Source organism: Spermophilus citellus, assembly GCF_964194105.1.
Source record: "Spermophilus citellus genome assembly, chromosome: 1".
NCBI lineage: Eukaryota > Metazoa > Chordata > Mammalia > Rodentia > Sciuridae > Spermophilus > Spermophilus citellus.
The window spans coordinates 268170307-268186317 of NC_138182.1; the positions used below are offsets into that span (position 1 = coordinate 268170307).

At 36.6% G+C, this 16011-nt stretch overlaps 1 protein-coding gene across 1 annotated transcript in view; it reads right to left on the reverse strand.

Annotated features, from left to right (window-relative positions):
- RANBP3L (RAN binding protein 3 like) overlaps nt 1-9404 on the reverse strand; it is a 61912-nt gene extending 52508 nt beyond the window's left edge. Inside the window, exon 1 of the mRNA XM_081308121.1 lies at nt 8853-9404. Within this exon, the coding sequence (XP_081164247.1) occupies nt 8853-8937 (85 nt within the window). The 5' untranslated portion in view covers nt 8938-9404. The remainder of the gene's footprint in view (nt 1-8852) is intronic.
- Between the last annotated feature and the right edge of the window lie 6607 nt (nt 9405-16011).

The following is a 16011-nucleotide window of genomic DNA, read 5'->3' on the forward strand; positions in this document are numbered from 1 at the left end:
GGTTGATTAATTATTCTAATTTATTTACATTTCCTTATAAAATGTAAGCCCACTTATCATTTTTTTAAGGAAGTCTGTTGAAATTTTTGTTATGGTGGCCTTGACATTCATGAATTTGAAGAATATCTTTTCTATAATCTAATCATCTTTAGCATCTGTCTGCAATGTTTGTTTCAAGTGTACAGGGTTTTTTTTTTTCATTTGCACATATTTTGTTGTCTTAAACAATAAGCATTTCCTTTTATTTTTCTTACTATAAAGAACACTTCAAATTTTTCCATTTCTTTACTAGTATATAGAAATATAATTGTTTTTGTATATTGACAAGGTAATACATTTATTAGTTCAAGTATCTTTTTAAAATAGATTCCTTATGATTTTTCAACATAGACTATCAATTATATGTCAATAAAGACAGTTTTTCTTCTCTTTCCAATATGTCAGTTTTTTTTTCTTAACTTAGTACACTGGCTAGGATCTCCAGTATGATGTTGAATATAAGTGGTAATAGTGGACATTCTTATTGTCTTTAGAAGTGTTCAGTTTTTATTATCAAGGGATGTTAGCTCTTGCCTTTTTGTAAACATTTTTTATCAGGTTGAGGAAATTCATTTCTATTACAAATTCTTTGGGTTTGTGTATCAACTAGTGTTGAATTTTGTTTATGGTTTTTCTGCATGTTTCTGCATTACAGATTCTACAGATATTAAAGGGTTACTATTATTATTTAAGGAGTAATAGCAATAATTTTACTCCTTTGATATCTATAGGATCTGTAATGAGACCCTTTATAACACTCTTGATATTGGTAATATACTTTGTATCTTTTTATTAATTAAGATAATTTATTAATTTTGTTAATATTTTCAAAGAAATAGCTTTGGGAACCAGACTGATGAACAGACTATGCTTGTTTTCAGGAATAGGAGAATGAAATACTTTGGTTTGCGTTTGTTAAATTCAGCTTCAAAACTGTAATTAGGATGGCCTTAGGAAACATTAACATTTTTTTTAAGTCTGATAAAAATACATGTATATAAAATTTACCATCCTGATCATTTTTAAGTGTACAATTTAGTAGCATTAACTATATTCCCATGGTTGTACAACCTTTCTGCAGAACTCTTTTCACCTTGAAAAACTGAAGTCTGTAACATTAAATCCTCACATATGTACCATCTGTTAAGGAAGCTTATTATGGAAAGAATTTCTCTACTGTGTATGAGCTTGAATATGATCAAGTCTAATAGTTTAGAGATATGATTTCTCCTTTTTCTAATTGTTCTATATTTGTCCCTACCAATTACTCCATAAACGCCAATAATGACTTTGTAGAGAGACCAAAACTCATTGGCACCTCATTGAGGCTCCCTTTTAGTGACAGAAAAACGGAAATATAATCCCAGTCCATTTTAATTATGTGTCACTCCAAAGATGTCAGGTTGTATACTCAGCAGCACTAGTTTAGGATCACAGAAGTAAAATCTAATACAAGTGTATTTTGAGAAGTAAAACAGTTTTTCTTGTTATTTTTCATATAAAATGCATTAATTTTACAATAACTATTGGATTCCTATTTTCATGCCTATATATTTATTCCTCATTTTCTACATGTTTGAAATTAAATGAATTCATGAATATCCACAGAAAACACTTAAGGAAATTATGCACTCACAACAATCTAAGTATAGTTTGTGTTTTGTGGCTTAGATTTCAAGCAAATTTGATGACATAGAACATGGGCACTACTTACACTTTAAATTCATGTTTACATAGTTCTAAGCTAGGTGTAGTGCCTTGCAAACTCCTCAAAAGCAGTGACTAAAACATGAAGAATGATAATAAATACAGCAAAGCTAGAAGTTTATAGAATCAAATGAAATTTTATTCCACCCAAAGAGTTCAAAGAGAATTATTACCTCATTTCTTATTACTGAATACCTCAGCAAACACATACTAGAAAATACCTTGAAGTATACAAAATCAACATGCAAAAATCAATAGCTTTCCTATACAGCACTAATGAATTCAGTGAAAAATAAATCAGGAAAACAATTACCATATTACCATAGCTTCAAAAAAAAAAAAACTAAAATAAATCTAACTGAGGAGGTGAACGACTTCTACAGTGAAAATGATGGAACACTAAAGAAATAAATTGAAGAAAACACTAGAAGATGGAAAGACTTCCCATATTTATCTATAGGCAGAATTAATATTCTTCACAGAACTAAAAAAAAAGTACTAAAATTTATTTGGAAGAATAAAAGACCTAGAATAGTCAAAGTAATTCTAAGCCAAAAAAGAAAAAGAAATGCTGGAGGCATCACAATATCCAACTTTAAATTATACTACAGAGCTATCAGAACAGCTTTATGGTTTATATGATACTGGCCAAACCAGACACATAAACCAATGGAGCAGAACAGAAGACACAGAGACAAACCCATAAAGATACAGTCATCTGATCTTTGACAAAGGTGCAAAAAAACACTCTGGAAAAAAAAAAAGGAGTCTTCTAAACAAATGGTATAAAAAATTTTTAAACAAATCCATTCATAGAAAATGAAACTAGATCATCCTGCACAAAAGTCAATTCAAAATGGATCAATGATCCAGATATTGCCAGGCATGGTGGCGCACGTCTGTAATCCCAGCGACTCCAAAGGCTGAGGCAGGAGGATCTGGAGTTCAAAGCCAGCCTCAGCAACATTGAGGCATTAACCAACTTAGTGAGATCCTGTTTCTAAATAAAATACAAAATAGGGCTAGGGATGTGGCTTAGTGGTTGACTGCCCCTGAGTTCAATCCCTAGTACCAGGAAAAAAAAAAAAAAAGATCCAGAATTAGCAAGTGCTGTAAGAACATGTAGGATCAATACTTCAACATACAGGCAGGCCTAGGCAATGCTTTTCTCAATAGGACTTCTAAAGTTCAGGAAATAATACCAAGAATTAATAAATGCTTCTGCACAGAAAAAGAAAAAAAAATGTCAAGAGAAAGCCTATAGAATGGGGGAAGACTTTTGCTTGCTACTTTTTTGTCAGAAGATTAATATCCAGGGTATGTAAAGAATTAAAAAAATTTACATAAAAAGAAATAACCCAATCAATAAATGGGCAATGAGCTAAACAGATATTTCTCAAAAGAAGAAAAACAAAGGACCAATAAATATATGAAGAAATGTTCAGTATCTTCAGCAATTATGGAAATGAAGATCAAAGCTACATTGACATTTCATCTCACTTTAATCAGAATGGCAACACTCAAGAATATAAACAAGGGCTGGAGCTGTGGATCAATGGTAGCACATTTGCCTGGCATGTGTGAGGCAATGGGTTCAATTCTCAGCACTGCATATAAAAACTAAAGGTCTATCAACAACTAAAAAAAATTTAAAAAGAATAAAAACAATCATAAATGCTGGAGAAGATATGGAGAAAAAAGATCACTTTTACTTTGTTGGTGGCATTGTAAATTAATGCAACCACTACGGAAATCAGTATGGAGATTCCTTAAGACTAGAAATAGAACCACCATGTGACCCAGCCATACTACTTTTTTGTATTAATCCCAAAGAATTAAAATCAACATACTATAGTAATACATGCATACCCATGTTTATAGAAGCACAATTAACAATAGCCAAACAATGGAACCAGCCTAGGTGACTATTAATGGATGAATGGATAAGGAAAATGTGCCATGTATACACAACAGAGTTGTATTCAACCATAAAGAATGAAATTTTCTCATTTGTAGGAAAATTGATGGAACTCGAGAGCATCATGTTTAAGTGAAATAAGAGAAACTCAGAAAGCCAAGGGTTATGTTATCTCTGATATATGGAAGCTGGGGTGCAGGGGAGAGAAGTGTGTGTGTTGGAGGATGCAGGGAGATCTCAGAAAAACAGAAGGGAGACCAGTAGAGTAAAGGGACCAAGGTGAGGGAGGAAGAGAGAGAAAGGGGCAGCACTGGGGAATGAAAGAGACCAAATTATATTGTTATGTCATGTGCATGTACAAATATGTAGCCATGAATTCCATTATTATGTATAATTATTATATACTAATAAAAGTATTTATATAGTAATAAAAGAGAAAACAACCTGGACAGTAATCATGTTTGCATTCCCAGTGTCTCATAGAGCATCTGGTACATAGTAGGTATTCATTAGAAACATGTTGAATAAATAAATGGTTGATGACATTAATCTTTATTTCTTGTCTTCCAAATTTGTGATTTTTAGGAAACTGCCTTAAACAAAGCTTGTTCAGATCAAAGCACATGCATAAAATCACAGCAAAGTGTGATATGATAAATAATATATTTGGTCCTGATCCCCACTCCCAGCACAGTTCTTCAGAAACTCTGAATTTTCGCAGTGATAGGTGTGTCTTTGTTATGCTAATGAGCGAACCCACAGGGACCTTTAGATTTTTATAAGAGAAGGCCCTGCCAGGTCAAGAAGACCAAACATATACCATTAGAGGCTGGAACTTTCAGCCTCAGCCCCGCAACCTCCTGGATGGGGAAAAGGATTGGGACTGAGTTCAATCACATGGCGAATGATTTAATCAATCATGCCTGCAAAATGAGACCCAGATAAAAACTTTAGACACTGTGCTCAGTGGAGCTGTCTGGTAGGTGAACACATCAATGCACTGGGAGCCTGACTAGCCCTGACTCCAGGGAGACAGAACCTTCTGTGCTCATGATCCTTCCAGATCTTGTGCTACACATCTCTTCATCTGGCTGTTCATCTGTATCCTTTATAATAAATGCTGATCATTAAGTGCACAACATTCCTGAATTCTGTGAATCATTCTAGAGAATTATCAAATCTGAGGGGCTTGTGGGAAGCCTTTTGGTGTTTGCCCTGGCAGAAGTGCATGTGGCTTGGGACACCTGTAGTTTGTGGCTGGCGTCATGTCTAAAATGGGACAGTGTTTTGAGACTGAGTCCTTAAGTTTCAGGGGGTCTTGCCTAATTCTGGATAGTGTCAAATTAAGCTGAATTATAGGACACTCAGAGAATTGGTATCAGAGCGAAGAAAATCAGGAGGAATTCCAAGGCAGCTTGAGTACCTGCTTGAGTTTCTCTGAGATAAAACAAAATAAACAAACAAACAACAACAACAAAAACATTGTAAACTTAGGATCATAGATTTTATGAAATAGCTGTGTATAGCAGAATGAACATTGTAACCAAATCTTCATAACTGCCAAATCTTGGAAAATTCACTTGATCTTGAAGATCCCTAGTATCTACATCCTTAAAAGTGAGGCTAATGATACCTATCTGGAATGGTTAATTTTATGTGTCCACTCGTCTGGGCCACATTACCTAGAGAGTTGATCTACATTTTGGATGTTTCAGTGAAGGTGTTTTGGGATAAGATTTATATTTAAATTGGTAAACTTTGAGTCAAGCAGATTGCCCTCCACAATGTGAATGGGCCTCATGTATCAGTTGAAGGCCTGAGTAGAACTAGAAGACTGACCTTCCAGAGTAATGAAGACTATGCTTCAATTGTAACATTGTCTAACCGTAATATTGGCTCTGCCTGGATCTCCAGCCTGTTAGCCCATACTGCAGCGTATGGACTTGCCACCTCTGTAATTGTGTCCATCAGTCCCATAAAATAAATTCCTCCCCTGCCACACACACTCACCATTAGTTCTGTTTCTCTAGAGAACTGTGACACACAATTTCATCTTGTGGTTGCAAGAATTAAATGAGATAATGTATTTGAAACCACTTTTAAAAAATAAAGCACTGTAAAGCAGGAGGGTAGTTGCCTGCCTAGTACATGACCTGTGTAAAGAGCTTTGCTGAAGTTTGTAGACATACATATTAATAGTCAAAGGAGGTCACAGGATCAACTTCCTAGATTTCTGTTCTGGACAAATACAGCATCTGTGGCCATGAAATGTCAACGTATTGAAGACAGGAAATCATGGCTTAGAAGACGTAGTCTCATTTACACAACCACCAATAGGCACAATTCTTTGCACATAGTTGTTGTCATATAATTGCTGGAGAATAAATGACTTTTATTTATGTGACCAATCAAAAAAGTACACTTTTGTGAATAACTACATGGAAATTGTCAAATACCTTGGAATTAACACAAGCACTTTGACATACAGCATGGAGGGTTAGAAAACACGTATGTATGGAAGCTCTTCAGAAGAGTTAACTGTCAGTTGAACATAGTCTGTGTGCTAAATAAGGGGGCTGGAAGATTTAACTGAGAAGCCAAAGCCAGGACCCCAGGGTGCTTCCTTGATCAAACCTACAGCCAGACCTCCTTCTCAAACAAAACGGCTTTGCTTCCATGGACCTTTGCTGACCTCTGCATAATAGCAAGGTGTAAATATAACTTGGAGAAAATATCAGGGTCACTGCACTCAATGACTACTTTTAAATTCCGGGACTGGAATAAATGTAAACTTTAAATTCCAGTCATTGGAAAGCTATTTAACAGCAGAGCAAACACTACCCAGCGTCACTTGACAACTCAGATCTCCAGATGACTTTTTGTGTAGCAGTCAATGCTTCACAACTTCATGAATTGTGGTTTATGTGGGCAGATATTTTTGAGGCTCAGCCGTAGAAGAACACGGTTGCTTTCAAAACATTCTAAGCAAAAAGTTTCAGTTTGAAAAAGAAAACCAGACTTCTAGTCTTGTTGGTATTTTTGGAACGTCTTCATAATGATATTTCCAGGCTTCTCTGGATATGGGAGTAATGGAGAACCTACCAAGACAGACTGCCTTAAATTAAAACAACAGTACAGATATTAGTTTCCACTTACAAAATTGGGAAAGAATTTGTAAAACACTGCCCAGTATTACTGAAAGCATATCCCTTCACTGTTCATTGGAAAACTATTTGACAAAAAATAAGTTCATTAATTAAAATTAAGAAAAAAGAAAAGTTTAAAGAAAGCTCAATACTTTGAAGATACAATTCTACCTCTAAGACTTTCACCCAAGAAAATAATCCTATATCAAAACAAAGATCCAGTCACTCATTCCGGTTCAATGCTGTGTTAATTATAATAGTGAAGAATTAGAAATAAATGCAATGTCTAACAGTAGGGAATCATCTAAGGGAATTTTGCTTCATCCATATGAAGGAATAGTATGCAACCATTAAAAATAAGGTTGAAGAAGAAAAACTTTAAACCTACTCTCAGATAAAACTATTCTGGAGCCAATTCAGCCTGGTGCAGGCAATTGGGAATTTGGGCATCATGTTGTTAAAAGAAAAAGCAGTCTACAAAGCACTGTGTACAAAATGTCTATTTTATTTTAAAAAAACAAGCAATATAGATTTATACATGTGCATAAAAGAAAAAGCTAGAAGAGTAGACATTAAAATGTTGAGAGTAACATATCTTCAGGTGGTGGGGTGACAGGGGATTTTTTTTTTTTATCAGATGCTTTATTCTCCCCTCACCAAATCTTATAAAATAAAAATTCAATCAGCAATCGCCAGGGGTGGGGTACTTTTAAACATTTTGAATAAAACGAATAGCAAATAAACAAACAAAAAGCCTGTGATAAACTAGGGTTATCTACTAATAGAAGAAGAAAAACTTTTTACAGAGCCATGCCTAAACCCCAGTGCACTTCAGGACTTCACACTCTAAGGCACTTTGTTCAAGATAATTTAATTTAGGCTTAATGGTCTAGCGTGACCTAAAAACTTCACATTACCTTCATTTAACATGAAGTATTTCCTACCCACACTGTGCTAAGCCTCGCACAGTGTGATGAAGTCACTCTGTACAGCTCCAGCATTCATACACAGAGGTGGCTGGACACTGTCACATAAATGTTAGCACACAGACACCACCTTGGAAGGGGGAGGTTTGGGCCATCAATCACTATTCTTTATCTCACCCAAATCTAAAACTGTATCTAGAGGAAAATAAATGAAGAGCTCCTAGCCCGGATCCATATGTGAACAGATCCATCACAGCTACTGAGGAGAAGTTAGAAATGTCTGGTACATCCTTCACCTCTGGGAGATGAAGATGTCACCCCTGGGAGCACCCAGCCTTTCCACAAGGGTCCTTGATGTCTCTGATAGAGTGGATTGGAAGAATCATCTTGTCTATTCATGTCAATCCTCTTCCACTAACTAGTGCAGCTGGTTGGGCAATGGATTTGAAATTTTAAAACGACAGTTGGTGAAAATGGCTGAGAGGTGGGTTAGTTTAGTTCTAAATAAGTGCCCATCAAGTGAAACATAACACTTTTCCCGGTTCATTTCCAGCTGTTCCTGCACCATAAAAAGGAAAGAATCGACAATATTTATGTATTCATATATAGTTTTTACATATGAATCAGTCAGAGATCCAGAAAAAGTTAGTCTTAAACAAAGTTCACAAGTGTCCCACTTTGTCCATTGTGTGCACTATGATGACACAGGGGGACAGTTCCAAGCTAACTTTAAACCTACTCTCAGATAAAACCATCCTGGAGCCAATTGACCCTTGCCTGCATGGGTGTTTTGAATTAAAAAAAAAAAAAAAAAACTAGCAAACTTTTAAAAACTGACAGTGAATAGAAGTTTAAGCACATAAGTTTCCAAGGAACATGCAATCTCATGGTCTCCCAGTTCATGATGATACTTTGAAACTCAATAGAGAATCCAAGTTAACCCATTATTATGCCTCATCATTATACCTTCTCTGAGAGTTGAAAGATGCAAGATTGTACATCATGTACATCATTTTTACAAGACTGTACAGATACTGCATCAGCCCACCATTCTTCTGGAAATGAAAATAGACAGAAAGTCACAGAGCATAGAACTCATTAGCCAGACAGACTCACCTTGCTGTCGCTGATCCTCCTGCAGGTGACAGGTGCTCAGACTGGTGAACAGGTGGCTGCTGCCCTTCCTTTGTGTGGTAGACATGGTACCAGCAGTCTGGCTGTGGCTGAAGAATTGCTAGGGCATTTCCTTCCTCCAGCCCGTCACCTACACTGGTCCCCAGAAGGCACCCGGAACCACAGGTACACGCAGATCCTGGCTTGTGTGTAAAACATTTACTCTGCTAATAAACTTCCAAGTTTTTCCAAGTCATGACTCCTGAAATAAATATTTACCAATGTTACTTCTCCTACATAAAATGATGCCAATTCATTTGGCTAAAAATGAGACTTAGTCCCTTTACTTCAAAGCAAATTGAAACTTTCTTCTCTTGTAGTCTAAAATCCTGCAAAGTCACTATTTCTAACAGATTACAGTTTTGGTAAGTTTGGTAATTCTTGTCTGCTGATGTGAAATCCAATTTCTTCGGTACTTAGAGATGACTGCTAGAGTAAAGTAAAAAGTGGTGCGGGGTTAAATCAAGTGATTCCTATGCCTGTGCCTAGTCTGAGTTGCCCTCAGTGACAGCTGGACTTGTACAGTTCTTAAAGGAGACTGGAAGGAGGAGGAGCCAAGGGACTAGGCTGATTAGCATAGAGAGGCAGGCCAGAAGTGGCCTGCTTTGAATAATAGTGACCAGAGCAGGGATTCTAACGATGTCCCGCTGTTACAGTAATTAAATCTCTGACTTCCAGTCCTTTGTTTGTAATTAAAACACAAGCTGAAAACAGGGGTTTATCTTGCGTGGATATTCTTTTCTACATGTGAAATCTAAAAGGTACAACTGGAACTGGTAATGAGTTCATGGAAATATACTGCTGGAACTTTCGATTTCTGTAAACACCTCCTAGTCTTCAGGAGAGGGCAGACTCCCTGCCAACGCAACTATTTGGAGTTCTGGAAGAAAAATAAACACACAAAACACGATTTTTCCAGAAACTTATCTTTGTTTGCCCCTTAGACTCTCTATTGCTATTTCTAGGTCATAAGACAAGTGTTTTCTTGTGTTTGCTATTTCATTACTGTTGCAAAACATAAACCCAAACACCTTTAATTGAACTGAAGTTGTAATGAATGCTGGCAGATCCTGCCCTTTAGGATTCACAGCTCTTTGTGAAGCCAGCAAGGAGGTAGTAGGCAGTAATAATGACAGAGCTGTTTAGCCTCAAAGTCTGTACACTCCAGCTTCCCGTGCATATTTGGAAATTGGTGCTAAACTTGACACTCTCTGAGAAGGTTATGTCTAAGCCAGATCTGGGTAGGTGCCCTCATTTTACTTTGAGGTGATTAACAATTCCCCAAGGATACTTTATGAAATATGTGATTGTTTTTTTATGGTGCCTATGATTTATCAAAATGCTTTTATTGTTTTAAGAACCTATCCACTGCAGTTTTAACTCCATCACAGTGTAACAAATTATAGAAGTGTGTTGCTACTTGGAAAGAATCCCGTTATTAGAGACCCAGAGTTTCCACTTTAAATGACTGGTATTCATCTTGTCCTATACAAAAAGTCATGGTGGAAGCTGAGGGTATTTTCTTCCTGAATAACATAAAGCAATCAATTTTTGTTGATTGTTTTAGACGTCACTAATAAGCATATTATTATATAGGTAAAGAGCTCACAGAACTATAAGCCAGTCCTTGAGAGAAAAGGATTGCAAAAAAAATGTTTGCTAGTGAAAAATTGTTAAAACATATAAACAGAATAGCATAATAAGCCCTGTGTACCCATTACTGGGATTCAATAATTGCCAACTCACAATCCTGTCTCAAATCTGGGCGTTTTCCTCTCCCTCTTCACTGCACCACAGGACTAGAAGCACCCAGACATCACCGAGTTCATAAATATTTCAGTTTGTATTTTTAAGACAAGAAGACTTTAAAAGACATAATAATGACTGGGATTGTGGCTTAGAGATAGAGCGCTCGCCTAGCATGCGTGAAGCACTGGGTTCAATCCTCAGCACCACATAAAAATAAATAAAAAAGATATTGTGTCCACCTATAAATAAAAAATAAATATTAAAAACATAATCACAATAAGACTGTCATAGTTGAACATGGTTCTTTAATGTGATTAAATATCCAGGTAGTGTTCTTATTTCTTTAGTGTCTAAGAGATTTACTTTCATAGGTTTTTTTTTTCCCTTTCTCTTCAAATTGGGACTCAAAGATCCATCCACACAATATACTTGATTTGATTTTTTTTTTATAAAGCCTTTCCAATCTAGTTTCCTCTTTGAAAGAATGTTGCTTGGGAACTACTTTCTATATACCCTAATTTGTGTCTGATTTTTCAAGGAAGAACTCTTCGGTGCCTCCATTTAACAAAAAAAAGTTTTTTGTTTTTTTTTTAGTTGTAGATGGACACAATACCTTTGCTTTATTTACTTATTTTTCGTGGTGCTGAGAATGGAACCCAGTGCCTCACATGAGCTAGGTAAGTGCTCTGCCACTGAATCACAACCCCAGCTTGCTGCCTCCATTTTTCTTATTGATTCATGTATGTAAAGCTGGGAGAAGAAGGGAGAGGGGAAGGAGCAGTCAACTGACTCAGGCTAAAACACCCATCTCCCCTGCAATCCTGCTCTCAATAGTGCACTGTGTGCCTATGTGTCGCAGGAGTGTGTAAAGTGACATTCAGTGTATCTGTCACAGCGGGGTGGGTGGTTACTCGCTTCCTCCCTCTTCCTCTACTTACCTTCAGAAACACCACCAAGTTAGATCACAGTGGGCCTACTGTGCGTTACTTTTCACCTGTAAAGAAGTCAGAATGTGGGGCTGGAGTTGTGGCTCACCAGTAGGATGCTCACCTACATGTGCAAGGCTCTGGGTTTGATCCTCAGCACCACATAAAAATAAATAAATAAAATAGAAGGTATTGTGTTCAAGTACAACTAAAAAATAAATACTAAAAAAAAACTTTAAAAAAAGAAGTCAGAATGCAGAAGTCTGATTGGATCAAGAAACATGTCAATAACCATCAATATTTTTTTAACTCATAATTTGACTAAAACTAAATTAGAATCCTATAAAGCAAACCTTGTTCCCACATCAACACTCTGTGACCAGCCCCTTTCCAAAGGACACCACTGCTTTCCTTAATCTGAGTTCTTCCTTCTTTGCCATATCCTATCTGTTCAACCTGTGACTTTGTATTCCCCAAAGTACACAGGGACATGACATGTCACAGATAATCAATCTTAGCAGCTAGCACTTTGAGGGTAGAACTTGAAAATGCTATTTTATGATTAGAATTTATAACTCAGACATCATAGTATTTGGTTGAATAATCTAAATGGTAATGAGTTCATAGGATGGTTTCGACTCTCAGTTGAATCATATTTACAAAAGGAGAGCATATGCATTTGACTCTGGTACAAAGTAAGTCTGCTTGCTTAGTAACCTGCCTGTTTTGAACATATTCATGATATACAGTCTATAAGCACATCTATTCTTTGAAAGCCTTTGGACTGTTTTGAATAACAGGTGCTATATTAATAAAAAGCAGTAGAATTGCATCTTTCACTTTTATGCTCAAAGAATAAAATAAAAGACATACAACAGAATGCAGATTAGAATACCGGAGCCCTTGGGCTGAGCCTTAATATGATTCCCAAAGTGCAATTAACATTACTAAATGATTATTGTAGTTGAAGTCTGATGATTTAGTGTCAAGATGGCATTTTCTGTTGATTTTAAGTAACAGATCCCTTGATCCTTTGTATCAAACAATAATAGGTAGTGTTTGGTTTTTTTTCTCCCCCCAGAATCACTCTTACTTAATACATCAACCAAAGACATCGTGGATGAGAATGTTGGATTTCAGAATTTCACAATGGCTTTGTGTAACATTTACATCATAATGCGCCCATAAAGGTAGACTTCTGTGCTGCAGCAGTCACGTTACTGTAAATTATTGTATGTTATTAGCTCATAGAGTTTCCCAGATAATACAATTGACTCAATTCCCATTATCGTCATCTGTAATTGCTACCATTGGTCTTTAATCCATTGAATATCAACATTTTTGTTTCAGTTATCAGAAACATTGCCCCATTCAGTAAATAATGCAGTTGCAATTCAAACTAATTTTGACCCTTCTGCTGAGGAGTCTTAGATTCTGTTGCCACAGGGCTCCCCCTGGAGGTCAGCAGAGTCCAGGGTCAGTTAGTAAGGGAGCTTTTTTTTGAGGAGGTAGGAAAGTTACCCAATTATCCTCCTATGGTTGAAACTTGTTGCTGTTATGGTGGTATTTACTCTTCCACAGCTTTACATTTTTTCTACCTTTACTGAAGCCTTTTAGCCAGAGTTTAAACAAAATAACACCTAAGTTCAGAAAAATGCGCTTTTACTTTGTTTGTTTTAGTGGCAAGGAAACCCAGAGTATAGTGGTTCAGATTCCAAAATATCCACCATCTGGGAAGGATCAAATAATCCTGGCTCTGAATAGCATCTAGAAGTGTTTGAAATGCACAGTCATCAGGACCCATGAGTTTGAGGCAGAACAGAACTCTCTGAAGGTAAATATGCACTAACTGGGGTCTTTTTAAAATTAAAGCAAATAAACTTGCACAAAGTCAAACTTGCTACTTCATTTGAATTTATATTTATAAGAATGAAACAATAACCAACCTGTGTTACTCCTTCCCTTTCTCATACCCTGCATCCTTAGTTGGGTCTTTGTTCCTACCATTTCTCTTCTCCCTTCCTTCTCTATGTCTTCTTTAACTCATATTCATTTTTTGTAACTAGATGGAGTATAATATAACTTTGATGTATTGAAAATAAAATAATTCCATATCTGGTATTTGCTTCAAAATAATATTGGAAAGGGAGATGTGGTTGTATAGGAGAAATAAGATGGACCATACAGCGGTAAATATACATAAGTGATGAGTACAGTGGGTTTTATTATGCTTTCATATCTACTTTTCATATTTTTGAAATTTCTATAATAAATTTATAATAAAGAATTTAAAATTTAATTACTCTTGATGAATCTGATTGAAAGGGTATGGCAATATGCTAGATTATTTTTAGAGTGTGGAGAGAAACTCTTCAAATTTCCTTTTTAAAATATAGCTTTTTACTCCCTGTGTTTTTCATACAAAGATAGAAAGTGTCATAATTCAAAATACATTACTATAGAAATATGTGAGTATGATTTATAAGCAACAACAACAATAAAAACCCATCCAGGATACTTCTCAAACATTTGTTGCTGGCAGAAGCATATGGCCATCAAGTTTAGAGACATCCATCGCCGAATCTTACATGAAGATGTCACGCTCATTTGAAGAGAACAAAGCAGTAGTTTCACCTCTCAATTGCATGAATATTTTTTTACACATTATGTTTCTAATTTTATTACTATTTTGTCAATTCTATTTCTAAAATGTAATTAGATTGTGTCTTAGTCAGTTTGGGCTTCTATAACAAACTGCCATATACTGTGTTTTTTAAACAACAACAACAACAAAAAAAATTTTTTCACAGTGCTAGACACTGGAAGTCTGAGATCAGGGTACCAGCATGGTCAAGTTCTGATTAAGGGCCCTCTTCTAGGTGGCAGACTACTGTGTTCTCATCATATCCTCACATAGTGAAAAGAGGAATCTCTGAGTTCCTTGTATGAGGACACTAATCCACCCTTGTGACCTCCCAAAGGCCCTACCTCCTAATACCATCACATTGTGAGAATTTCAACAAAAATTCAGATCAGAAGAGGTTGCCTTTTCAATGATGGAAGAATATGGAGCATTAAAGAAAGATACCTATAAACTCTGTGATGCTACATGTTACTTTGGAGGCCAACCACAACTCTCAATAAATATTGGCTACTTCAGTACTTTTTGCCTCCCAGCCCAGAGATATATAAATGTGTACACACACACATACACACACACCACTCATCTCCCTGGCATTCACTTCTGGCATGGGAGAATGCGTTGTTGCTGCTTAGACAATGATCTTCAGCTTTAAATAACAAGAGCACCTAGTGAGCTGCAGGTGGGAAATCCTGGGACTGTGTGGAGGCTCCCTGAGCAGTGGCAGCAATACCAGCCATTGAAGCTGCTCCTTGCTCAGTGTGGACCCAGAGTGACTGAGCTTAAAGAAGGTGGAAGGGTCAGAAGATAGCCATCCTCTCATGGTCTCAGGGATCCAGCTGGAGTTACCATAGTGGTGTAGGATAAATTCAAGGAAAAAGGTCAACTGTTCACTTCTGCACCTTTAAGTTTCCTTTTAAATAATGGAAGCGTAAAGCTCTCCCAGGAACTCTGAAACCTAAAACTGTATTATTAGCAAAATTAGATAACACTACCAGTATGTTTTTCTGCTGCCCTATTCTGTATATTACAAATATCAGCAACATCATCAAACAAGTACTTTTTCATTATCAGTATTTAAAAAAAAAGTAAATGGGTGTAGAATTGAATCTTAAATAGAAACTCTAAAAAGACTATAGTGACTTCTTGCAGCTTTATGTTACCTGAGAATCTATTTTGAATATAAGTTTAACCTTTTTGTATCAGAAGCAGGGCCCAGTTGACACAATTTACAACTCCATTTCAATCCCTCACCCTCTGGTTCCTCAATGTGGTCAATCAACCCATCTGCTCTCTGGTAACCACTTCTCTATAGAACACCTAGACACAACCTACTTGACTCGCCCTATGGATACCCCCGCCACACCTCCCACGCGGACTGTGCAGGTATGTCACATAACCAGTAATCATCTTTCAGTCCCAGAATGACCTCCTGGGACTCATATCTGCTTACTTTAAACTCATCAATTAGAACTCCCTGTGGGAAATCTTGGTAATGCCCTGAACTCCAATAAAGGTGTTGGGCCATCGGTCTCAAGAAAATCTCAAAGAAATCAGAGAAAAAAGGCAAAGGTGTGTGAACAAGGTGAGCATGAAAGGACAGTCTAAGAAGGTCTACCTGCTTCTTCACTGACCAGCTGGGACCTTGGGCAATTTGCATGACACTAATATGCAAGTTTGCTACTTGATAGGCACTGCTCTAAGCTCCTCCATATAAGTTTCCTGCAAGGCCTCATAGGTCACCTGTAATGACCTGTATCATGCTAAAGAAGAGGGAGAAAATGGG